At 45.0% G+C, this 25933-nt stretch overlaps 2 protein-coding genes across 2 annotated transcripts; both read right to left on the bottom strand.

Annotated features, from left to right (window-relative positions):
• Positions 1–5893: 5893 nt before the first annotated feature.
• LOC129589495 (uncharacterized) lies at positions 5894–7636 on the bottom strand. The gene is made up of 2 exons (XM_055484272.1): positions 7198–7636; positions 5894–7041 (listed from the first exon to the last, which is right to left on the bottom strand). Exons 1-2 carry the CDS (start codon positions 7634–7636, stop codon positions 5894–5896), a joined length of 1587 nt encoding a protein of 528 aa, XP_055340247.1.
• A 4883-nt stretch (positions 7637–12519) lies between these two features.
• On the bottom strand, positions 12520–13462 carry LOC129589534 (uncharacterized). Its single transcript, XM_055484328.1, has one exon. It carries the CDS (start codon positions 13341–13343, stop codon positions 12834–12836), a length of 510 nt encoding a protein of 169 aa, XP_055340303.1. The 5' UTR covers positions 13344–13462; the 3' UTR covers positions 12520–12833.
• Between the last annotated feature and the right edge of the window lie 12471 nt (positions 13463–25933).

Raw genomic sequence — 25933 nt, 5'->3', positions numbered from 1 at the left:
AGTTCATCGATTTCTTCAAGGCTCATTAATGGTTTTTCGGTCAACTCGACTGGCGGACATTCCTCACCGTTATCGAGTGACCTTTCCCCGTTTTTTGCTTCTGTTACTGGGTTTTGCTGTTGTTTGGTACCCTTTCAACTTCCTCTTTAAACTTCTTCCACATCTCTCCTCTGTCCGTTAACATCTTTGCAATGTTAAAAGCTGACGTGTGTGATTCTTCTGTCTCATTCGATCCTCCTTCAGCTATCTCTTTAACTGCCTCTTCCTTCTCTGCTTCTTTTTGGACCGCTTCGTAACCTTTTGGTCGTTTGGAACCAACGAAAACGCAATTCGCCATCAGCTCTTCGGTAACCCAATCATCACTCGGAATCGTTTCATACATGCACCACGTGTCACCACCTCGTTCTGGGTAGTCCACTCCATCTGGATCTTGTGCAAAGGTCACCTTTTTCTTCTCTATCAACCCCGGTAACCTTCTTTTCCGGGTTACTTGCAATTCTCGCATCTCTTTTATGTCGAATGTAGGAATCTCCGCTTCAAATTTCCTCCAGTATTTGTCGAATATCTCCCAGTTATCATCTTTGAGTGCTTTACAGAATACCACCACCGATTCGTATACCGGTGTACCAAGTCCTGTTGGGAATATAACCGTTCTCCCTTGACCTTTGTACATGTGGTTTATGCGGAAGTCCCAGAACAGTTCTATCCTCGCTTCTTCCCACAACTGCACCTCTTCATTCATTTCCCTTTCAAGTTTCCGTTCCGTTTTTACCGGGTCGAAGGGATCTTGGATTCCATTCTCCACACGTTGCTGCCAATGGTTTAGCCATTTTCCTCTCCCCATAATGAAGTTTTTCACACATGACAACCAAGTCCGATATCTGTTCCAATGATACCGTTCGATGTGTGGTTTCCACATTGCGTTTGTCCGCATTATGCTATTCACTTCTTTCTGGACGTGACCTTTAAGATCTACTAATGCAGCGTTACATCTCGGCCATTCTGAAAGGTCATCTTGGGAGGCGTTTTGGCAACATTCTGTGCATGCCCAATGTGGTTGCACTCTACACGGATCCTCGTAGTAACCGTGTCCGCAGCTCCCCATTCGTTCTTCTGGAGTTAATATCCTTCGACTCATTTGCGGGTTGGCAACCACCTTCTCCTGTGTTGTGGCATCTTGTTCGCATTCAATTTGGGTTACACTTGCTTCGTCGGAGGATATTTCAATAATCTCTGTTTCATTGTGCAGTTGGTGACCTTTCAACTGTTCAAGCGCTTTGTTGCGGATTTCGCTCGCGAACATCTGTTCTTCTTCAGCTATTCGTTTCAATTTCCGCAACCTTTCACTCTTTTTATCTCTCCCGACTTTGGCCGTCTTTATTCCCAGTGCCTCTGGTACTGGGATAGGCTTTGCCCACTCCATACCAGGCACAAGCGATTGTTTCGCTGCAGCTGTCGCTTCTTTCTGTGTGGCAGCTATCTCTTCAAGTGTTGGTGACCTTTCGTCATTTTCGGTAGCAGATCGAGGTTCGAAAAGATTCGGGGTACGCTCTGGTACTCTCTGCAAATCTTTTTCTTCGGTTTCATTTTCGGTAGCAGATCGTGGTTTGAAAAAGGTCTTGCTGACGTTTTTCGGATCCAGCTCTGACGCCAAGTTCTCAACTGGTGACCTTTCATTCTTCGTTCCCAGTGCCTCTGGTACTGGGATAACTTTTTCGACATTTCCATTTTCATTTGTCGTTTCCAGTGCCTCTGGTACTGGGATAACTTCTTCCTGTTCCGCTTTTATCACGTTCTGCTGCACTTTTGTCACTCCCGGTGCCTCTGGTACTGGGATGACCTTTTCTTTCCCCCATTGTGTCACCAGTGTCCGGTTTAATGTGTTCTCAATCTCCTGTTGGATCATTTTCAACTGCTCAAATGTTGACAATTCCTTTTTCGCCATCTTTTTCTTCTCCTTTCCCGGTGCCTCTGGTACTGGGATTAGCGTTTTATTAGCCGTTTGAGCATTCTCCGTCTGTCTTTCAAGTTCGGTGACCTTTCCGACTTGTACTTTGGCAACTGGTTTCGGGTCATCTTCTTTTTCTTCTTCCCCTTCATTATCCATCAGTACGAACTTCTTCTCTAAGAAGTCGAATCCCAGTAGCACCTGCACGTCGTCACACTTCGGTCGGACGTAGAACGAATGCTCGCTAGTCTTCTTCCTTAAGGTCACTGGTGCTACACAATAATGCGTCACCAGGAATCCTGACATTCCGCTAATTCCATTTATCTTCACCAGTCTGTCTGGTGGCAATGGGAGCATATGAAGTCCATTCTTTTCACAAAACGGTTTGCTGATCAGCGACGTCTCAGCGCCGGTGTCCAACATTGCGTTGACCTTCATGTCTCCCACTTTCACTTCATGTGTATACGCTTCAATTCTTTTGGGCAATTTTCCGTTTTGAATCTTCAATGTGTGTATCTTGCATTTCACAGGAATTAGAGATACTGGTCCCGGATCCATGTCGGGAAGCACTTGTCCTTTCGCGGGAGTGCTATGACCTTTCAGTATCTCCCTCAATTTGTCAATCCTGTGTGGCACGTCAGTTCGGACATCGTAATATTTCGGCGCCTTTTTTAGTATCTGCTTGCTTCTCTGCAGCCATTTTATCGCTGGTGACCTTTTCGTTATTCTGCACTTGCGGTTTTGCTTTTGTGCTGTCCACGTGACCTTTAGTCACTTCATTTATCGTCTGATGGATCAGTTCCTCTTTACGGTTTTCATTTCGCTTATCTCGCAGCTTCTCAATTACTTCACTTGTTATTTGGTCGGCTCGCTTCAGTTCATCTGCTTCGCTCTCTTTCAACTCGTCTGGTGACCTTTCATATGTAACCATATCATATCCCTTTTCGGTCATCCATTCAATCACCTTTGCTGACACTTCATTATTCGTTTTCGTCGGATTAGTCTGCGAAGACATTCCGTCCGTTCGGGCTGGTGACTTGTCGTTGGCATACTTTTGTAATGCTTGCGATAAGTCCCGTGACCTTTTAACTGCACTATTCTGTTGCGTTTGTACCGTCTCTTTTGACCGTCCTTTTTGTTCATTTTGCGCCAAGTCCTGTGACCTTTCATTGCGCTTTATAACAAATCCACCGTTTGACAACTTTTGTATGGGGACTTTTTCTCCATAATTTTGCGGTTTATGTTCCGGCGGTGCATTTCGCGGGTTATTCAGGTCGACTTGTGCGTTCTTGTATTCCGTTGCGTTGAATACTGGAGCAGAGTTCGGTGACCTTTTAACTTCTCTCCCGGTAACCAATTCCTCCAGTCGTTTTCTCTCATGTTTCCTTTCGCAATTCTCGCATATCCCAGTAATCTTCTTGAGACATTCCCACTTTCTGTTTCGCTTTCGGCGTTACGGGTATCCACATCCCGTGATTCCCGTTCGGTCTATAGGCCACTTTTTGCCATATTTCCTTCCGTTGCAGCGTTACTGCGTCCACAAGTGAGTCATCGGAGTTCTGTTGTGCCGGTTCGCTATTCTTTTGCTGCGCTGTTCGCAGTGTCAAGTCTGTTTCTTGACCTTTCAGCACGGCGCTTTCACCGTGACCTTTAGCGTTCGCACTTGCTCCTTTACTTTTCACTTGGACTTTTCCTACGGAAGGTGACCTTTCATCTTTTCTGTTAGCAGTAATATTCTGCTCCATCCATTTTTGTCTTATCAACTTCTCATCCTCGTCCTCTGGACAATTCCAGAACTTTGGCTTTATCCCTCCGTAACAGTCGCAACGTGACTCATTCACTTTGTCATTTTCTGCCAAATATTTTCGGAATTTCGCATGTTGCTCGTTTTCCTCTTGCGCAGTGTCGTTCTGCAGTTTCTTTTGATTCAGAAGCGCCTGTTGAATCTTTGCGTTTCGTTGTGCGCGTCGTTGCGCTAACACCTCTTCGCTGCAGTACGGTGACCTTTCGTTTTGCTGCACTTTGTGCAGTGTCGCGCTACCGTCACGACAATTCCCACTCGCAGTACCATTCTGCGGTGACCTTTGGTCCCGTTGCGCGTTTCCACTCGCAGTACCATTCTGCGGTGGCCTTTTATCCACTTGTTCTGGTTTCCCGATAACCAGTTCGTTTTGCTGCTGTAACGGCATCCTTATAGCCGTTTCAATTTCCTTTTGCAATGACGACATCCATTTAGCCGTTTCAATTTGCTGTGGCGGCATCCATATAGCCGTTTGCTGTGGTTGCGGCATCCATATAGCCGGTCCACTTTCTTTCTGTGCCGACGGCATCCTTATAGCCGTCGCAGTGGTCACATTCACTGCAGTACTATTCTGCAGTGGTGACCCTTCCATTTCCCTTTTATCCGGTGGTTTAGGGTCGGATCGATCAGTAGGCTCACCGGCGCCTACTGATCTTGCCCGTTTCCCTGAACCGGCGCACCTCCTTGTTGAGCGCCTTGCACATTTCCTTGTGCGTTTCTTTGTCCGCCGTCGTTTACCGGGCCATAATTTTGTCCGCCTCCGTTATTCTGGCCGCCACCATTATTTTGGCCGCCTCCACCTTGTTGGTAGTCTCCTTGGCCACCACCATTTCCGTTGCCTTGGTTGCCACCGTTCCAATTTCCGCGACCGAAGCCTCTGTTCCTTCCTCTGAAGCCGCCGCGGTAGCCGCCACGATTGCCACCGCCTTGGCCGCCATTTCCGTTTCCATTTCCATAATTTCCGTTTCCTTGCTGAAAGTTCGCTTTGGCCTGATACCATTGAGCGATCAGGTCATATCCGTTTGCCACTGCTTGTCGCCAACCGCCCGAATTGCGCAGCCGTTGCCACTCTCTGAAGGCAAACAAGTTTGGATTCTGGTCCAGCGGTGTGTTGGCGAACTTGCATCCTTGTGTCTGATGATTGCCATACATACAGTACTGGCACATCTGCACGCCATTTGCAACCCATCCGTCGATCATCTGAAACTTGAACTCAGTTCGTGACCCTTGCTGACTTTGCTGATTCGGGAAATTGTTCTGATTTCCTCTATTTGGCTGGAAGTTGCCTTGACCTTGCCCTTGATTCTGGAAGTTTCCCTGACCTCCATTCCAATTTCCATTTCCATAACCGTTTCCACCGAAGTTTCCATTTGGCATTCCCTGTTGCGGTATCGCCGCGTTCGGTGGTGCCACATTCTGGGGTACTGGCCTCACTTGGGCCGCCGCCTGTAGCGCCGCAACCATTGCATATGTCATCGGTTGCCCCGTCTGACTGTCGATAAAGGTCACCTTTTCTGTGACCTCTCTGACCGGAGTCTCCACACGGTATTCCACTGGCTGTTGAGCTGGTGCAGCTGCCATCCTGTGTTGTAGTACATTTTCAACTTGGCCTTGGCGGATAGTCACGTATTCCTGATTACGTTGACCTTTTGGCGCTTTGTACTTTTCTTCACCCGTTGCCCAATGTCGGAAAAAGTCCTTAACGTCAGTTGGCGTTCTGCACTTTTGTGTACGCAATGCCTTGTAAAGTTCGTTATCCACTCGGCATCCTTCGATTAAGAAACCCACTGCTTGCTTTTCCGTAATAATTCTCTTAGCTTTGAATCGCATCATCGCTTGATAATACTGGTCAAGCGATTCCTTTCCGAGTTCGAATTTCCTTGCGTAGGCCTCGCGTAAGCCTAAGACTTCTTCATCTCGGTCACCATACTCGTCTTTAAATTTATCCATCCATTCTGTTACTGAATATTCGATTCCGTCTTCTGATGCAATGTCTTTTTCGCTTTCAAACCAGGTTTTGGCAGGACCTTTCACCGCGCTGGCTATCTCGATCATGATTTGATCGTCGGTGAGCTGGTAAGTTCTCTGCGTATCTTTTACCAGTCTTGTCCAACCATTCACAGTATCACGACTGCCATCAAAGGTCACAGTGGCGTTTTCCGGGCCATGGAGTTAAGTGCTTTTGCCAATGCAAAACCTCCTCTCGGGTCTTCCTCTTCTTCGCTACCTTCTTCCTCATCTGGATTTCGTTTCGCCTTCGCATAGCGGGACTTTCTTGGGCGCTCTTGGCGACTCGACGGTCTATCTCGTCGTCCTTCATCGATAAAGACGTTTGTTTCGATGTGTGGGGGAAACTGTGAAGGGTCATCTCGACTCCTATGCGGGTAGCCTTCCGACAACTGCTCTTTTTCCTCATTGACCTTTTCGCCATTTCGCTCCGTTTTAATGCTTCCTTTACCGGTGCCAGTTCGCAGCGGCATTTCAAAGTGGAAGCTTTTGCCCGTTTCGTGTGCCTTACTATAACTGGGCGGGGGTGACTCCACTGTTGCCGTCTTCACTCCATATTGCAGGAGTTGTTCGTCTTTATATTTGACTGACGTTTGAAGTGCTTTGTTCTCGTCCTCCAGGCGTCTGTTCCTTAGGGTGAGCTCATCCCTCTCTCTCCTCAATTCGGTGTTTTCCTGTTTAACCTTCTGCGTATGGTCATGTAATTGGAAAGTTTTTTCCTTCATGACCTTTTCATTTTCCTGTTCCATCTTGTTGATGTGTTCGGCCAGTTGAGTCACTTCTCGCTCAAGTTTCTGGTATTCCTCAGCGGCCGATTTCAGCTGAGTCCTTACTTCGGTCACTTCATCGTCTTTATTCATCACTGTTCTTGTCATTTCATAAAGTTCATTGGTGACCTTTATGTTTTCCTGTTTCTGTTGGGCTATCTGTTGTTGCCATTCTTTCTCTTTCAGTTCCGATACCGTGAGCATTGTATCTAATCGGCGTGCTTCGTTTTGCCACTTAAGACTTTCCTTTGTGGCTTTTTGGAAGTCTTCGCTGACGTTTTTATTCTCTTCAGTGACCTTTTTAATCTCATTCTTGAGTCGTTTTCCCTCGGTGGCGACAAGGTCTCTCAGGTCCCGTGCTACTTTGGCTGCTTCCTCTCGTTTGTTTTCCGCTTCGTCAGCGCGTTTCTGGTGACCTTTCGATTCATTCTGTAGGGTATTAGCTTCGTCACGCAACTTCAGGTCATTCCTGAGCTTAAACGTTTCAGCTGCTAGTTTCGACAACGGTTGGGTAACTTCTGCGAAGTTAGTCGCGTATTCATCTCGCTTTGCCTCCGCTTCGGTGACCTTTTGGCGTAACTGGTCACATTCGTCCCTCAATTCGGCTAAGTGTCGTGACCTTTCTGCTGATTCTTCTGACATGCTCTCGTTGAGGTCACTGACTGCGAGATGACCTTCCATTTCTCTGTCGTCTGCAATCTTCAGGTACTCATCCGCAATCTCTTTTTGTCGTTCATACTTGATTTTCCATTCGTCCGCAGCGCTCTCCAAGTCGCTCTGTTGTTGTTCCAATTCATACAATCGGGTTTCAAGTGTCGTCAATCTGTCATGATATTCCTGTTTCTTCTTAATCGCCTGACGTTCCTTGGCGTCAAGTTCAGTCTCCAGATCCTTGAAGCGGATCTTCAGAGCCGCTGTGGGACTATTCGGTGACGGCGGTCGTACGTTTATGACCTTTCCAGTCTGTGTCCGTTCAATGAGATGTTCGGGTATTTCTTTGAAAGGTGTCATCCCTTCAGCACGGTCGGCTTGTCTCATCGCAGATTGGAAGGACATATTCATCGTCGTTTCACCATCTGTGAAGTACGATTCATTCGAATCATCTGAAACCATTGGAGTTGCTCAAAGGTCATCGCCTGCGGTTTTATCATTTAGCGAAAGGTCATCCAATCCCAGTTCAGCAAGTTCCTCTTCGGTGACCTTTGTCTTTTCAACTTCCATCTGAGCCGGGTTCGCATTTTTATCCTGCTCATTGATTCCGCTGATGGTAGCATCCAATTGGGGTGCTCCACTGCTTCCGCTGTCTTTTCTGTGGTTCCATCCTCCCGGTGACCTTTGTCTGGTTCATCGGTTCACTTCCCGCCGCAGACGCGGGAGTGTGCTTCTGGTCGTCACTGGAGCTTTCCTGATTTGCGACCGCTTCGAGCGCCTTCTGATAAGTGCTATCAGAGCCCCGCGATTCCTTCTTCTCGAATGCCTTAATCGCTCGAGTATTCCGCTCATGTCCAACTGGACGCGAGTATGTGTGCAAATCCTTTTGTACGGGTTTGGTGCGCCTTGCTGTGAGCTGCGGGAGCTTGTGCTTCCCTGGCTGCCGGTAGAAGTGAGTTGTTCCTTGTCTTTGTCCATTTTGATCGGATAACTTTGACGCCCCTGCCAATTGTTCTCACACACGTTATTGTATGGTTTAATCAACTGTCCTAAAGGTCACCCCGTACTTCGAGATTTTTCAAAGTCCTGGTTAAAGGTCACTTTTCGATTGAAAGATTTCGGCTAAGTTCCGTTTAAAGGTCACTTTTTCGATAAAAAGTTCGAAAAATTTGCCCTAAAGGTCGCTTTTTACGACAAAACTTCGAAACCGCTTTTACAGTTCGGAACACGTTTACAGACAAAATCCTACAGCCGCTGATATCGCTATACTATTCGACTTCGTTAAAGGTCACGTTTTGCCAATTTCAGATCTTAAAGGTCGCTTTTGGAAGTCAAACTAATCACTTCCAACTTTTTGGTAAAGGCCCAATCGTCTGAACTCAAAAGGTCACTTTCCAACTCAATTTCAGTTAAAGGTCACTTTCCAGCTCAATTTCAGTTAAAGGTCACTTTCCAGCTCAATTCAAATCAAAGGTCACTTTCCAACTCAATTTCAGTTAAAGGTCACTTTTTTTCAAATATCTCGTCTCATCTCAATTTGCCTTTTTACAGTTAAAGTTCAACGGAAAATCCCCATTTACATTGTTTACTCCGTTCCTATTGGTCCGCTAGCTCAAATGATTCAGTTCAAATTTTGACCAATCACGGCTCAGATAATCGACCAATCACGTTAAACCATTTAGATTTTATAAGTGCCTGACGTCACGGTCAACGGCCAGACATGCGCACCGTGTGCAAAACTCCGCCTACGTCTATGCTCAGCTCAATACGGACCAATAGAAATTGTCAATTTTATCAACTAGCCAATCCCGTAATTAATAACGGTTTTCTACCTGTTAACCGTCCGTTCCACGGGAAGTGATCCAGATGTGGTCCAGATGATCCAATTCCTTCTTCCACAATCCGTTCCCGCGTCGCCGCTGTTCCGTAGCGTGCCTCGCGCTATCAGTCTGCTACTGTGCCGGCGGTAGCAACAGTAGTGGTGCTCTACTGCCAGTTTGGAGGAGTCTGATCTGGTGGTATCCGTGCGCCCCTTTCGGCGCTTCGGCTCTTGTGCCCCACGGCTTAGGCTTCGCTGAAGCCTTGCCGAGTATCAGTGACACCAGTGTAGGTCTTCGCTGAAGACTCTACACCGAGGAACACTGACGACTGAACTCTTGCACTCTTGCACAGCTAAGGAAACAGCACGGTTCTTCGCTGAAGATACCGTACCGAAAACCGAAGCTGGAAATCCGCGTCCAATGGGGGAAACTGCACCGCTTGTGGTGTGCGCTTTGCTGTAGGACAGACCTGTGCCTTACTGGTCACGGGTTTCACGTCGGATAACAGGCCAAATATGCCTGACACAAATCAAATCAATCAGAGAACCGCTGTCGGCTCTGCTACCATCTAATGCTAGATCCAACTGTGATCCAGAGACGGCGACCTAAACGGAATAGATCCCGTGGAGCGAGCAATGCGATATGTATTGCGAGCTATGCGGAAACACAAGACGTCGCACCGCTAATTGCTAACTTTAATAATATTGAAAATCTGCACAACAGAAATCAACATAATGATCGGCGCAGCTCGATCGTCAATCGTAGAGCCAATTCTACAGTGTGCAGCACGTGCTATGCCGCGCCCACTGACACAACTCAAGCCAATCAGAGCGAGACACAACACAGACCGTAATCCAAAGGCCAATCAGGCCTAGCGCCACGGACGTGAACGCTAGTGAAGCCTCGTCTCACAGCGTCTTCAAAATGTTTTTGTTAATGAACAACAACAATTAATCGATATCTGATAACGTAATTAGCGTTACGAGACCTTACAGCAACAATAAAAAAACAAACCAAACTGGAATCTTAAGTCCCTCAAGAACCACGAGGTCGCGAAAGTCGCTAATTTCGAACTTTCTGACCTCCCGTAGGTCCTGCTAATTAACTAATTAGCCACTGAGTCAATTAATTTGAGATAATTCAGAAATGTACTATCATTAATGCTTTATTATGTAGTTACTATCAGCGGTTCTGAAATTTAAACAGTGGATGGCCACAGTCCATCAAAGAATCGTGTTGCGTGCAGACACCATTGGGCATGTATGGTCCTGAAGTACGGGCGGGCGCAATTACGACATTGTTATGGTTATGTAAATCCGATAAGGCCTTGTTGGCTCGGACTTCTAACAGGCTCCACGTGGTTCTGCTTGCCGGAACTCTTACAAAAACGATTTAGTTCAGCGGCACCCTTGGCGGTCGGCTAGCCGTCAAACCAACTAATCGTTGGTCGTTTCTGGACAACGAAACCTTCAAGATGAAAGAGCGTGGCAGCCATGTTTCGTAATCTGCAGTAGTGCATTACCACTAATCGGCATGACAACCCTACAGTCGGCCTTGCGCATCTTGCGATCTACTGCAGTTTACACTACCCGGACCTTATAGCGGTGATGGTGTGCAGAAAAAAATTACGTCAGTCTCCTGTAGCCGTGGACGACACCAATAAACATATAGCCGGCAGTCAGTAATGACCCTTGCGCCTGGTGTATTAATAGCTTCCAGCCGATGCTGCGTTCGTGACGCCGGCTGCTGCTTCCAGAACTGCTGATGTGAGCTTCTGCGCATCACTACCGCACGTGCTACTGGACCGTCCAGTAGCACAGTCCAGTAACAAGTGCGCTAATGTCCGATGCAAACGCATGGGCAACATCCATGAAAAGTGCCTGCACGCATGGTGTAAAGGCAGCTCGGCGTAGCATAAAGACTGTTATGCGATATGTTGTAAGAAACGTAATGGTTATTTTGAGAATTCGATTGTTGAAAGTGCTGTAATTGTTGTGTCCAGTTGTTCACCAATTACTACATCATGCAAAAAAAACCGTTTCTTTTATTTTCCAATTTTGCTGACCAGCGGTCAGTTTACTGACCACTGCAATACCCTTGTTTTGAAGTCCTCTTTATGGACTATACGATGGACGTTTTATTTTGGTCAGTTGTTGTTCGCCAAATTATTATAGAATTAAAGGTTTTCACGATTAGGACCGTCTACGCCCATTGGCGTTGCTAAACACCGAGGTCACCGCCGGTGACCTATGGTCTACAAGCATACAAAAAATTCCATTTCTTAATTAAATTTTTTCATCGGGAAATCCAAGTTTTCACAAAGAAACTCTCACCCCTTTGGGTAGTGAGCGTTGGAGGGTTAACCGCCAGTGCCGTCGCCAGCAGGAAGACTCGAATGTGTTTAATTAGCGTATAAACGTGCATAATGTGCACTGAATGGAACATTGTTGTTTTAATTCTATAACTTGCCATACAATATGTACTGTTATTGCAGAACGCATTAGAATACTTTGAAAAAAACATAATAACTTCTACACTGAGTCTGACCGACCATACGGTGGATTTTTAACACGGTACTATCAGGCATCATGCCCTATCCAGTTAGTCATTTCACTTGATATCTACAGTCTGTACATGATCAAAGACAACGGTTAGCACTAATTTATGAGAATCGCACAAGGCAAAGCGCCAGACATAGTTGCAAAAACTGAAAAAGTTGAGTCACTTCTCGCTCAAGTTTCTGGTATTCCTCAGCGGCCGATTTCAGCTGAGTCCTTACTTCGGTCACTTCATCGTCTTTATTCATCACTGTTCTTGTCATTTCATAAAGTTCATTGGTGACCTTTATGTTTTCCTGTTTCTGTTGGGCTATCTGTTGTTGCCATTCTTTCTCTTTCAGTTCCGATACCGTGAGCATTGTATCTAATCGGCGTGCTTCGTTTTGCCACTTAAGACTTTCCTTTGTGGCTTTTTGAAGTCTTCACTGACGTTTTTATTCTCTTCAGTGACCTTTTTAATCTCATTCTTGAGTCGTTTTCCCTCGGTGGCGACAAGGTCTCTCAGGTCCCGTGCTACTTTGGCTGCTTCTTCTCGTTTGTTTTCCGCTTCGTCGGCGCGTTCCTGGTGACCTTTCGATTCATTCTGTAGGGTATTAATAGCTTCGTCACGCAACTTCAGGTCATTCCTGAGCTTAAACGTTTCAGCTGCTAGTTTCGACAACGGTTGGGTAACTTCTGCGAAGTTAGTCGCGTATTCATCTCGCTTTGCCTCCGCTTCGGTGACCTTTTGGCGTAACTGGTCACATTCGTCCCTCAATTCGGCTAAGTGTCGTGACCTTTCTGCTGATTCTTCTGACATGCTCTCGTTGAGGTCACTGACTGCGAGATGACCTTCCATTTCTCTGTCGTCTGCAATCTTCAGGTACTCATCCGCAATCTCTTTTTTTGTCGTTCATACTTGATTTTCCATTCGTCCGCAGCGCTCTCCAAGTCGCTCTGTTGTTGTTCCAATTCATACAATCGGGTTTCAAGTGTCGTCAATCTGTCATGATATTCCTGTTTCTTCTTAATCGCCTGACGTTCCTTGGCGTCAAGTTCAGTCTCCAGATCCTTGAAGCGGATCTTCAGAGCCGCTGTGGGACTATTCGGTGACGGCGGTCGTACGTTTATGACCTTTCCAGTCTGTGTCCGTTCAATGAGATGTTCGGGTATTTCTTTGAAAGGTGTCATCCCTTCAGCACGGTCGGCTTGTCTCATCGCAGATTGGAAGGACATATTCATCGTCGTTTCACCATCTGTGAAGTACGATTCATTCGAATCATCTGAAACCATTGGAGTTGCTCAAAGGTCATCGCCTGCGGTTTTATCATTTAGCGAAAGGTCATCCAATCCCAGTTCAGCAAGTTCCTCTTCGGTGACCTTTGTCTTTTCAACTTCCATCTGAGCCGGGTTCGCATTTTTATCCTGCTCATTGATTCCGCTGATGGTAGCATCCAATTGGGGTGCTCCCACTGCTTCCGCTGTCTTTTCTGTGGTTCCATCCTCCCCGGTGACCTTTGTCTGGTTCATCGGTTCACTTCCCGCCGCAGACGCGGGAGTGTGCTTCTGGTCGTCACTGGAGCTTTCCTGATTTGCGACCGCTTCGAGCGCCTTCTGATAAGTGCTATCAGAGCCCCGCGATTCCTTCTTCTCGAATGCCTTAATCGCTCGAGTATTCCGCTCATGTCCAACTGGACGCGAGTATGTGTGCAAATCCTTTTTGTACGGGTTTGGTGCGCCTTGCTGTGAGCTGCGGGAGCTTGTGCTTCCCTGGCTGCCGGTAGAAGTGAGTTGTTCCTTGTCTTTGTCCATTTTGATCGGATAACTTTGACGCCCCTGCCAATTGTTCTCACACACACGTTATTGTATGGTTTAATCAACTGTCCTAAAGGTCACCCCGTACTTCGAGATTTTTCAAAGTCCTGGTTAAAGGTCACTTTTCGATTGAAAGATTTCGGCTAAGTTCCGTTTAAAGGTCACTTTTTCGATAAAAAGTTCGAAAAATTTGCCCTAAAGGTCGCTTTTACGACAAAACTTCGAAACCGCTTTTACAGTTCGGAACACGTTTACAGACAAAATCCTACAGCCGCTGATATCGCTATACTATTCGACTTCGTTAAAGGTCACGTTTTGCCAATTTCAGATCTTAAAGGTCGCTTTTGGAAGTCAAACTAATCACTTCCAACTTTTTGGTAAAGGCCCAATCGTCTGAACTCAAAAGGTCACTTTCCAACTCAATTTCAGTTAAAGGTCACTTTCCAGCTCAATTTCAGTTAAAGGTCACTTTCCAGCTCAATTCAAATCAAAGGTCACTTTCCAACTCAATTTCAGTTAAAGGTCACTTTTTTTTCAAATATCTCGTCTCATCTCAATTTGCCTTTTTACAGTTAAAGTTCAACGGAAAATCCCCATTTACATTGTTTACTCCGTTCCTATTGGTCCGCTAGCTCAAATGATTCAGTTCAAATTTTGACCAATCACGGCTCAGATAATCGACCAATCACGTTAAACCATTTAGATTTTATAAGTGCCTGACGTCACGGTCAACGGCCAGACATGCGCACCGTGTGCAAAACTCCGCCTACGTCTATGCTCAGCTCAATACGGACCAATAGAAATTGTCAATTTTATCAACTAGCCAATCCCGTAATTAATAACGGTTTTCTACCTGTTAACCGTCCGTTCCACGGGGAAGTGATCCAGATGTGGTCCAGATGATCCAATTCCTTCTTCCACAATCCGTTCCCGCGTCGCCGCTGTTCCGTAGCGTGCCTCGCGCTATCAGTCTGCTACTGTGCCGGCGGTGCCGTAGCAACAGTAGTGGTGCTCTACTGCCAGTTTGGAGGAGTCTGATCTGGTGGTATCCGTGCGCCCCTTTCGGCGCTTCGGCTCTTGTGCCCCACGGCTTAGGCTTCGCTGAAGCCTTGCCGAGTATCAGTGACACCAGTGTAGGTCTTCGCTGAAGACTCTACACCGAGGAACACTGACGACTGAACTCTTGCACTCTTGCACAGCTAAGGAAACAGCACGGTTCTTCGCTGAAGATACCGTACCGAAAACCGAAGCTGGAAATCCGCGTCCAATGGGGGAAACTGCACCGCTTGTGGTGTGCGCTTTGCTGTAGGACAGACCTGTGCCTTACTGGTCACGGGTTTCACGTCGGATAACAGGCCAAATATGCCTGACACAAATCAAATCAATCAGAGAACCGCTGTCGGCTCTGCTACCATCTAATGCTAGATCCAACTGTGATCCAGAGACGGCGACCTAAACGGAATAGATCCCGTGGAGCGAGCAATGCGATATGTATTGCGAGCTATGCGGAAACACAAGACGTCGCACCGCTAATTGCTAACTTTAATAATATTGAAAATCTGCACAACAGAAATCAACATAATGATCGGCGCAGCTCGATCGTCAATCGTAGAGCCAATTCTACAGTGTGCAGCACGTGCTATGCCGCGCCCACTGACACAACTCAAGCCAATCAGAGCGAGACACAACACAGACCGTAATCCAAAGGCCAATCAGGCCTAGCGCCACGGACGTGAACGCTAGTGAAGCCTCGTCTCACAGCGTCTTCAAAATGTTTTTGTTAATGAACAACAACAATTAATCGATATCTGATAACGTAATTAGCGTTACGAGACCTTACAGCAACAATAAAAAAACAAACCAAACTGGAATCTTAAGTCCCTCAAGAACCACGAGGTCGCGAAAGTCGCTAATTTCGAACTTTCTGACCTCCCGTAGGTCCTGCTAATTAACTAATTAGCCACTGAGTCAATTAATTTGAGATAATTCAGAAATGTACTATCATTAATGCTTTATTATGTAGTTATTATCAGCGGTTCTGAAATTTAAACAGTGGATGGCCACAGTCCATCAAAGAATCGTGTTGCGTGCAGACACCATTGGGCATGTATGGTCCTGAAGTACGGGCGGGCGCAATTACGACATTGTTATGGTTATGTAAATCCGATAAGGCCTTGTTGGCTCGGACTTCTAACAGGCTCCACGTGGTTCTGCTTGCCGGAACTCTTACAAAAACGATTTAGTTCAGCGGCACCCTTGGCGGTCGGCTATGGCCGTCAAACCAACTAATCGTTGGTCGTTTCTGGACAACGAAACCTTCAAGATGAAAGAGCGTGGCAGCCATGTTTCGTAATCTGCAGTAGTGCATTACCACTAATCGGCATGACAACCCTACAGTCGGCCTTGCGCATCTTGCGATCTACTGCAGTTTACACTACCCGGACCTTATAGCGGTGATGGTGTGCAGAAAAAAATTACGTCAGTCTCCTGTAGCCGTGGACGACACCAATAAACATATAGCCGGCAGTCAGTAATGACCCTTGCGCCTGGTGTATTAATAGCTTCCAGCCGATGCTGCGTTCGTGACGCCGGCTGCTGCTTCCAGAACTGCTGATGTGAGCTTCTGCGCATCACTACCGCACGTGCTACTGGACCGTCCAGTAGCACAGTCCAGTAGCAAGTGCGCTAATGTCCGATGCAAACGCATGGGCAACATCCATGAAAAGTGCCTGCACGCATGGTGTAAAGGCAGCTCGGCGTAGCATAAAGACTGTTATGCGATATGTTGTAAGAAACGTAATGGTTATTTTGAGAATTCGATTGTTGAAAGTGCTGTAATTGTTGTGTCCAGTTGTTCACCAATTACTACATCATGCAAAAAAAACCGTTTCTTTTATTTTCCAATTTTTGCTGACCAGCGGTCAGTTTACTGACCACTGCAATACCCTTGTTTTGAAGTCCTCTTTATGGACTATACGATGGACGTTTTTATTTTGGTCAGTTGTTGTTCGCCAAATTATTATAGAATTAAAGGTTTTCACGATTAGGACCGTCTACGCCCATTGGCGTTGCTAAACACCGAGGTCACCGCCGGTGACCTATGGTCTGTACAAGCATACAAAAAATTCCATTTCTTAATTAAATTTTTTCATCGGGAAATCCAAGTTTTCACAAAGAAACTCTCACCCCTTTGGGTAGTGAGCGTTGGAGGGTTAACCGCCAGTGCCGTCGCCAGCAGGAAGACTCGAATGTGTTTAATTAGCGTATAAACGTGCATAATGTGCACTGAATGGAACATTGTTGTTTTAATTCTATAACTTGCCATACAATATGTACTGTTATTGCAGAACGCATTAGAATACTTTGAAAAAAACATAATAACTTCTACACTGAGTCTGACCGACCATACGGTGGATTTTTAACACGGTACTATCAGGCATCATGCCCTATCCAGTTAGTCATTTCACTTGATATCTACAGTCTGTACATGATCAAAGACAACGGTTAGCACTAATTTATGAGAATCGCACAAGGCAAAGCGCCAGACATAGTTGCAAAAACCAGAGAGGGTAAAGAATGAGATCAGTAACCCCATATAAGCAGTGGTATTAACGTACGGAGCATGTTGAGGAATGTAGTGGAATTGTACGGAGCATGTTGAGTAGCATGTTGCGTACAACTTTACTGTACTCAACATGCTCCGATGCGGGGAACATGTTGAGTGAAGAGGGATGGAATAGCTGGGTGTTAACACATGTAGCTAAGCTTACTGGGTGGAGTATGTGAAGTAGAACCTCGGAACTTCGCATTAACCCATTAAGCCAGTAGGTATGCAGGGTAACACCGTATTAACTTCATTGTACCCAACATGCTCCAGTGTGTAGAGCATTGTGAGTGAAGAGGGAAGACATAACAGAGCTTTAACAGGTCCAGTTAAACGTACTAGGGTGGAGTATGTGGAGTAGAACCTCGCAGTAACTTAGTAACTTTGCAGAAGTCAGTAGGAATACACGTGAATGCCACTAGCCAACCCAGCTAGAATTTCCCATACTCGCAGCTTTACTGATTCCTCATTTCCCGCCATTTTTTTATGCTTTTTTTTATATGTCGATCCACAAAACATAAATTTGGTAATACACGCTATGAGTCTGCTGACGGTGACGGTAACCCGTTACGGTAACGGGGACCCGTCACGGTAACGGTAACCCGTTACGGTAACAATAACGGTAAGCCGTCACGGTAACGGTAACGGTAACCCGTTACGGTAACGGTAACGGTAACCCAATACGGAAACGGTAACGGTAACCCGTTATCGTAACGGTAACGGTAACCCGTTACGGAAATGGGTTACGGGATACGGGTTCAACAAGCAACCGGGTAAGAATTCCTCAATCCTCATGTTCACAGTTTTCGCAGCGTTCGCCAAGGGTTATTGTTTTACTGGTCAGTCTATATAACTATACACTATAGCAAGCCGAGGTTGATTTTCCCATATTCGCAGAATTCGCAGCTTTCGCCGCATTCGCCAAGAATAATTTACAGTTTAAGGCGATCTATTTGTTTTGCTTCATTCCTAGAGAAGTTACAGTAACTACGTTTTGTAGAATAGAAAAAAATGCTCTTTAAAATGAGAGATCTTTTGAAAAGCATAGAAACTGAACAGAAACAGAAATCTGTCTAAAACCAAAAAGTACCGGGGGTCTAAAATGACGCACGGGTGCAGCAGCACGGTTCGATTCACGTAGCTGCCACCACATTTCGAATCAAAGTGTACCCAACCGCACGCGGGCTGCGTGTCTGCGTAGCGCTATGTCTGTGTGCAGGCTGCGATTTCGTGAACGCCATGCGCAGCCTTCAGGTAGCGTGGTTGTCTCCTCAAACTCGTGCACCGATGCAGCGGACCATTTTCGAAACACAACCCTAATTTACTAGGAATAATATTTGGACAGTTCTACGCGTTTTGTATTCCATTGCCGCAATGGAATTGGATGTTCTTGGTACCACTGGAAACAGAAAATTATTCTACATACTGGGTTTTCTTGGTTTTGCGATAGAATCTTTCGAACTCCAGCGCTCAGTGGTTTTATCGGTAAGAACAATTAGTTCTAAGTTTAAAAATTCACATCTTTTTAACTTTTCATTCAAAGTTTTTTTCAAATAAACCCAGTATGTAAAATAATTTTATGTTTCAACTGAAAACATCAAACCTGAAGATGTTTCATTTACTGCTTGGATGGGATTTTTTAAGGGCAAACGCAACATAAAAATGTTTCTAACATTTGTGCTTTTAGCGCTGCTTTTGAAAATCTATCTGTTAAAAAGCGCGATTTTTTAGCTTTCTAATGAGCCTATACACTTCTAAAACGGACCAAAACAAGGCACAGAAAAAATTTTCAAAGTAGCCATAAATAGTGGCATGTTTCAAACAAGTATATCCGGTTAATAATTTACATTTTACATTTTACAGAATAATTTACATTTTTAAACATGTTTTTTTAATGTTTAAAAATTTGATGCTTTTAATTAGTGTAAACCTGCGCAGGCGATTTGTTATGTATGCTGGCCGAAGCCGAATAAAATCACTCAAAAAAAAATAATAATATACAGTTCAGTCTAAGTAACTATAATCAACAAGCAACCGGGTTAGAATTTCCCATGTTCGCAGCTTTCGCAGCGTTCGCCAAGGGTTATTTACTGGTCTGTCTATATAACTATACTCACTCTAGCGTGTTCCCGTCCTTCCTGCCGTGCACGAACCAGCCTTCGTCCAGGAAGGCTGGTTCGTGCGCGGGTAAATAAATGACCAGGACCAGATGACCAATAAACAGAAAACGCGCAAGAATCCGAACGCTTGTTCCTGGCGCATTTCCCAACGAAAACCATCAAGCGATGTCTCAAACGAAAGCCAAAAAAATTTCAAGAATTTCGATACCAAGCGGCGTTGACAATTTCAGACTTTGACGCGGCGGCAATTTCAGACGTTGACGAAGTAATGACCTTTGTTGGTCTGGCAGAACCAGTACAGGGCAGCCTCCAGGATGCCAGCGCCGATCGGCGCCAGACCAGGCCCAACAGGGAAACCACCACGAACGTTTTCGCTTTGCAGATACATATGTGTAAATCCAAGTTACTGATGATTTGGCATAGATAGTAGCATATAATTATATTAAGGAATTTCAGCACACTCTGACTTATGGTAAGTTTAACTTACGATAAGTCAAAACCATGAGTAATCACATTTGACTCATAGAAAAACTATCCAATAATGCGATAACAGAGCAACGGTAACGGCTGCGATAAATGAATGCCCCAGCTTGTGATAAGTTAGATTTATCATAAGCTCGATATTGTTAATGAGAGCGTGAATTTACTGCCTGATTAGCTTAATTACCCTAAGTTACCTTTAATACATCAGTAAAGCTAGCCACCGCCGTCTTGAATGACTATCTAATTAGCTTAAATATGTCCTAATTATTAATTATTGCGGGAATTACGGCCTAATTAGTAAATAATGCCGTCTCGAAGTCATTAAATTATTAATGGTAGCATACGCATCACTCTGCGTTCGTAATTATGTTGGATCTAAATTTGTTATTACATAGCGTCGATAGCACGGTATTAAGTTTATTATTATTACTATTAACGGGGCAGTAGAGTCCATTGCACTCACCGTCTACAGCGTGTAACACGCGCAATGCATGGATAAGTCAACGATGCCCAACGGAAAATCTAGTCGAGATTAGATTTACCGTTGGGCAATGTTGCCTTAAAGTGGGCATGTGTTAGAGCCCGGCACGAGCAGCAAAAGTGCTGCTCGGCTCGCTCGTTTTCACTTGCCTAAACTTTCCGCTCGTTCAGCTCGCTCGCGGCCGCCGACCCGCCGCTCGCTCGGCTCGCTCGTTTTTCAATTTTACTTTGTTGTCGCTCGCTAGACTCGCTCGTACTCTTATTTTTGCAAATCGGCTTGCTCGTGAGCGGAGATAATTTAACGTTACAAGTTTGTTTGCGCAAATTAGATACTCCAAAATTTTGGTCACTCCAAAAAGCAAAAACTTGGTCAAAAAAGGGTATCTAAAATAACTTCTTTTCCACATTGGCTGTTCATTTTTTATAACTTTGTTTTTTCGCTGAAATTTGAACTGATTCCCGTTTTCTTGTGTATTTTGAAATGCAATAAAAATGTCTGAATCGTTTACCAAGCTATAAAGGAATTAAGGAACCGGTTCAATGATGTCTTTGTTGGTTACGGATTATCGTTACTTAGCCCCAAGACTCCCGACTCCCAGCAACACTAGTTCGCGCGAAGCGCAAAGGTGTCGGTGATTTACGACTTTTTTCAGCTTGGTCCAGCTAATTTTTACGCAGGAACTCTTTTTGTTCGCATGAAGTTAGCCTGTAAGCTCGTGATGGTCGCACCCGGCGATCCCGCTCGCTCGGCTCGCTCGCATATTTTTTTCCTGTTGCTCGGCTCGTTCATAAATTTGCAAAACAGCGCCTGCTCGCTCGAAGTGCTCGCGAGCACCGAGCGCTCGCGAGCCGAGCCGAGCTGCTCGGCTCGTGCCGGGCTCTAGCATGTGTTGACTGTTGCAACAAACCAATGCACAACGCTTGCGTTATCTCTGAATGACACATAGGAGCATGACGCACAGTCCGTTGGGCTGCATTATCATAAGGCAGTCAGAACTGAAAGTACCTATTAATTGACAACGGTACAATCGCTAATGAGGTGTGATTTCGGCTCTATTGTGTCATTTGGATTGAGACATTCCGCAAGGTTAAGCATATGCGTCTATGGGAAAAACATCAGTGAAATCCACATTGCAACGAGTATACCCTCTTCTACCTGTTTTTTTTCTAAGTACGATCAAAGAGAACTTATTCAGCACAAAATTTACTACAAAACTAAACTAATCTTAACAATTTTAGCAATACCAGTAAAATGTCACACTCCGTTTTCTGCAAAAGCAAACAATGTCCCAAGTTATAGCTCTTGCCATATACACGTGGCCAGGGCGGCGACTTCGCTGTACTTGAATGGCTTTCGATCTACTCTTGTACAGAACGTGATGTGTGAGCGTCGTTTTTTTGTCGCTACAACCTTTGTGAAAAACGATTTATGACCAGTTTTTACTTTTTAGCAATAACATACATCGTATGTTCACTTGCAGTTGTTAGAAATATTAAATTATATTTACGACTTATGTAATATATTAGCACTTTTCTACGATTTATTACCCATTTTTTAAATTTTATACAAAACTGAACTAGTTTTGAGAATTTTAAGCAGATTGTTAGAGTGTCGAGTAGTAACAGCAAGTACTAACATTACTCTGTAACATTAAGTACTGGATATCTCAGTCATAATCAAACTGGCTAATAAAACCAAAGCTAAAAACAATCGTCGTTAATTCACATTCTGTTTAGAAAATTTACTGGAGCATACTTACTTACTGTAAGCACAATTCAAAAATACGACAACAGACTAAATCCAAAATAATGAATTTGGTACAGTAGAAGCTATATATTAGATTACTTCCATACATATGGAAGTATAACTTATTTAGCTGTTGTTATAGTAAACAACAATAAATATATATAATTAAAAGGAAAACGACATTAAGCGAAGTTGTTTGATCTGATTCCGAATGAAGTTTTGCATATGCTTGTAAAGCAGTCCTATATGTATCGCGCTACTGTCTCATTTCAAATGACAATGGCTAGGCACGCTGCGCCTCTTATACCCTCGGCACGCCTGATTGTACGGTTGTCAATTAGCGTCGATAAGACTCGATCTTACGGTATTATGGCGGGCCGACGCAAGGCTTGTGCTCCCAATGACTCTGCAAAAGTCGCGCTGGGTTGGTGAAACTCGGTTAATGACAGGCATGCTTCGCAAGAGTATTCGTTGGGAAACAACCCAAACGTATCACGTTTGCTATTTCAGAGAAGCCACCCTGTTATTAGCATTTTCCGCAAATTTAGTCGTTTCTCATAACTGTTTGATGGCTTTTGTGGCGAACAACTTAATGACCGCAACAAAGTCGGCGCTGAAACCCGAGAGAATGACCCGAGAGGACGTAAATTCTGATTCCATCCCAGTTTCAAAGTCATCTCACTAATCATGGCCCAGAACATCGCCTCCGGGATCCTCTGCCCACAGACTGGGCCACAGTGACAAGCTTTTGAGGACTAAGTGCTTTCGCGGCATCCTTTCCAAAGCAACCGTTGTGAGATCCTTCAGATTTTGTGGGACCTGGACTCTTCATCTGCAATGAGCAACATTACTGAAGAATTTGTTCGTCTGCATTTTACACTGGGTTGCGATATATCCGCTCTGCTTTTTACAGATGGAACTCGATTACATATCAGACGGCAGCAGCTTAACAGGTAGATGACGCGACAACCGTTTAACAACGTTCTCCAAACGGAGGTTGGAAGAAACAGTAAATACTGACCTCACGTAATAACACTGCAATTAACAACTCACCGCGTAAAACATAAACAACAGTTTTTCCACTGCGCGTTTTTAAATTCGTGACTGCTCGGACAAAGCGGCGATGCGCGACTGTATCTCCGTGTATTCCTCTTTCTGAACTGAGTTCGCCACTTCAATAAGGTGATTAAAAAACGCTATTAGCAGATCGTGGGATGCTCCAGCGGTAAACGCGTATGTGAAGTCGAAGCTAATCAACCAAGCCCTGCCAAAAGTGCCAGCCATATCGCTCATGGCAATATGCCAGCACATGTCCGGCAGACGTTTGGCTTCGGAAGTAAATACATATTTGTTGTCGGGGAATTCGTTGTCCGCAATGACCAGTCAGTCTAATTTGACGGACATGTAGGAGAGAATTATAGCGACCGGAGCCAAGAAATCCTGCCAATGCCCCGTGAGATGAACGACTGTAGTATTACAGGTCTCGGACATTTGAAGGCGGTAGGCTAAATCATGGGCGGTTTCCTGTCGATAATATCGATGGGATATAACTGTATCACCCCCAGGACTGGGGATCGCACAGCTGCTTTCCAGTTCGTAGAAACTCTGCAAATAAGGCATTCAACGGTTGCCAGAGTCAACCAACATTAGGGCGAAGAGGAAGAACAGGTTACCTTTGCAACAGTATACGGTCGTACATGTTGAGAACTGAGATACGAAACAATGACGGTTTGTATGAGTAAGTGAACGCTGTCGCTGTCTGACCTCGTTGGCTCGCGGCAATCAACGTACAGGATCACGTGTGGCCATTTAGGTGGCATCGGTCGCTCGGCCGGAACGCGTAAAGAGGGCATCTGGTTTTGTTTTCACCTGCAGTTCGGTATAAATAACACCAACAAATTGATGGCTGTTTAATAATCTTGCTAAATAACAGTAACATACCTCATGCTGAATATACCGAGCCGAGCAGTACCAAACCTATGTTAGAGCAGTACCAAAACATTTGTTAGTTGCTATCACTATTCACCTGTTTAAGTGAAGGGCGACACCATATTTGGTGGAGAGGGGAGAAAACGTTTAACCCAGAATAACCATTCGTGTGCATCAGCGCCCGTGAGACGTTCGATTTATTCAGGGCCCTTTTCTTAACGGGCCGCGGCTTAGAAGCTCCATGCGGTCACTGACTATGGCCGTACGTGATAAGTGTTCGCGTATCTTCTAGCCATTCTACATGAAACTCACGAGACGGCAGACAGGTCTGCAACGTCTCCGCCACCCGCGGCTCTAGCTGTACAACCGTTTTGCGGAAGTTCTCCTGAGTCACGTTGGCCCCTCGGCGTCCAATTCCGCGGTAGCAGTAGCGCTGCTGCACGCGAGAGCGTACATCTTCCCCCGATAAGATACTTCGCGCTCTCCGCACTCACGCTTACCACAACCCGCCGCAGCCACCAGGAACGGTTACTGTAGCGCCTGTATATGTGCAACTGCAGCTGGCGTGCCGGCAACCAGACGGGTGGCTGATCGGCACCCAGCCTGAACAGCGGCACGCTGGGGCGCCGGATCATCCAGCAACCGATGCTCAGCGCAGCGTTTACACAGAAGGCCCGCGCTGAAGCTCGGACTTGGATTCGGAGTTGGATTATTCAAATTTGGACTTCGATTACTAAAACTTGGAGCTGGATTACTCAAACTTGGACTTGGATTACTCAGACTTTGGAGCTGGATTTGGAGTCGGATTACTCAAACTTGGATTTGCCTTGGATAACTCGGGCCCGCGCTGAGAGTTGGATTAGGATTACCCAAACTGGAACTTCGATAACTCAACTTGGATTACGTGCATATGTTGTTTTCGCGTGCGCATTCTTAGGTTATTCTCAGGTTATTCCTAGGTTCTTAGGTTTCTTCTTGGTGCTCTTTAGGTTTTCTTAGGTTTTTCTTAGGTTTCTTAGGAACCTAAGAAGAACCTAGGAAATCTTACGATACCTAAGAATAACTAAGAAAACCTAAGAAACAATACCTAAAAATACCTAAGAAGAATACCTATGAATGCCTAAGAAGAATACCAAACAATACCTAAGGATTACCTGAGAAGTGCCCAGGAATACCTAGTAATATCCTGAGAATAACCTAAGAATGCGCACGAGAAAACAATATGTGAACGTAATCCAAGTTTGAGTAATCCAAGGCAAATCCAAGTTTGAGTAATCCAACTCCAAGTTTGAGTAATCCAAGTCCAAGTTTAAGTAATCCAAGTCCAAATTTTTTTTAAGTAATCCAACTCCGAATCCAAGTCCGAGCTTCAGCGCAGGCCTATACAGAAACCACCCGTCCGCACGATCAGGCGGTCGAACGGGATCCATTCGCCAGTTACATGCCGGAAACTGGTCTTCACTAACAAATGTCCGTCCTTCCTGTCGAAGACATATTCCCGAATTAGAATTCCTGTGCCGCTGATTCTATCCACTAAAAATTTGTCATATCTGCCTTCGTAAAATGTTCTGATGCAAAGTCGCGGTGTGGACAGGAAATTCGGTGCGAGAAGAGCATGGTGCGTCGAGGCCATGGCAGAAGCAAAGGTAAGGGAAAAACGGTGCAGACAGTTTTTGATAGAAAAATTCCGGCTTCCGTTTGTAGCACTTAGGGAGATTATTCTCAAGTTATCTGACCATCCAATTAAAATTGCCAAAAATGGGAAAATTCAGCAAATATATATCTAGCAGCAAAAAATAAATGTATGATAAGACTGTCTAATCTGTGCATTAGAGCTGGGTATTGGATAAGGTTTCATTATCATTATCCTATCCGACACTTTTTAAATTTATCCTTATCCGACCGTTTATCCGAATTTTTTTATTTCTTTATATGTACTTATCCTATCCTTATCCGACACTCGGATATCCTAGTATAATCGGATAATTGTCCAAAATAACAATTTTTAACAAAAACAAAAAATTCAGACTCGACATTCAGCGCATAGTTCCATAATTTAAGAAGGTTAATGACGACAAAGTTATCGATTAAGTTACATCGCCGCCATTAATATACCGCGTCAAATTTTCTCCTTAACAATAACAAAAGAATTCGGGTTTATTGAGTAAATGGCACAACCAACGTTTTCCAGTATAAAAAAAAACAGTTATTCAAGATTTTTAAG

This window comes from Paramacrobiotus metropolitanus, unplaced genomic scaffold, assembly GCF_019649055.1.
Source record: "Paramacrobiotus metropolitanus isolate TYO unplaced genomic scaffold, Prichtersi_v1.0 Parri_scaffold0000035, whole genome shotgun sequence".
Lineage (NCBI taxonomy): Eukaryota > Metazoa > Tardigrada > Eutardigrada > Parachela > Macrobiotidae > Paramacrobiotus > Paramacrobiotus metropolitanus.
This window is presented reverse-complemented; position numbering and strand designations above follow the sequence as displayed.

Excerpts from the sequence above, each read along its gene's own strand:
- LOC129589495 (XM_055484272.1), bottom strand. The coding sequence starts at position 7,636 with ATGGTTTCAGATGATTCGAATGAATCGTACTTCACAGATGGTGAAACG. Across the intron at positions 7,042-7,197 it reads AGACGACAGAGAAATGGAAG|AAGTTACCCAACCGTTGTCG; the intron begins GTCATCTCGCAG and ends CTAACTTCGCAG.
- LOC129589534 (XM_055484328.1), bottom strand. The coding sequence starts at position 13,343 with ATGGACAAAGACAAGGAACAACTCACTTCTACCGGCAGCCAGGGAAGC.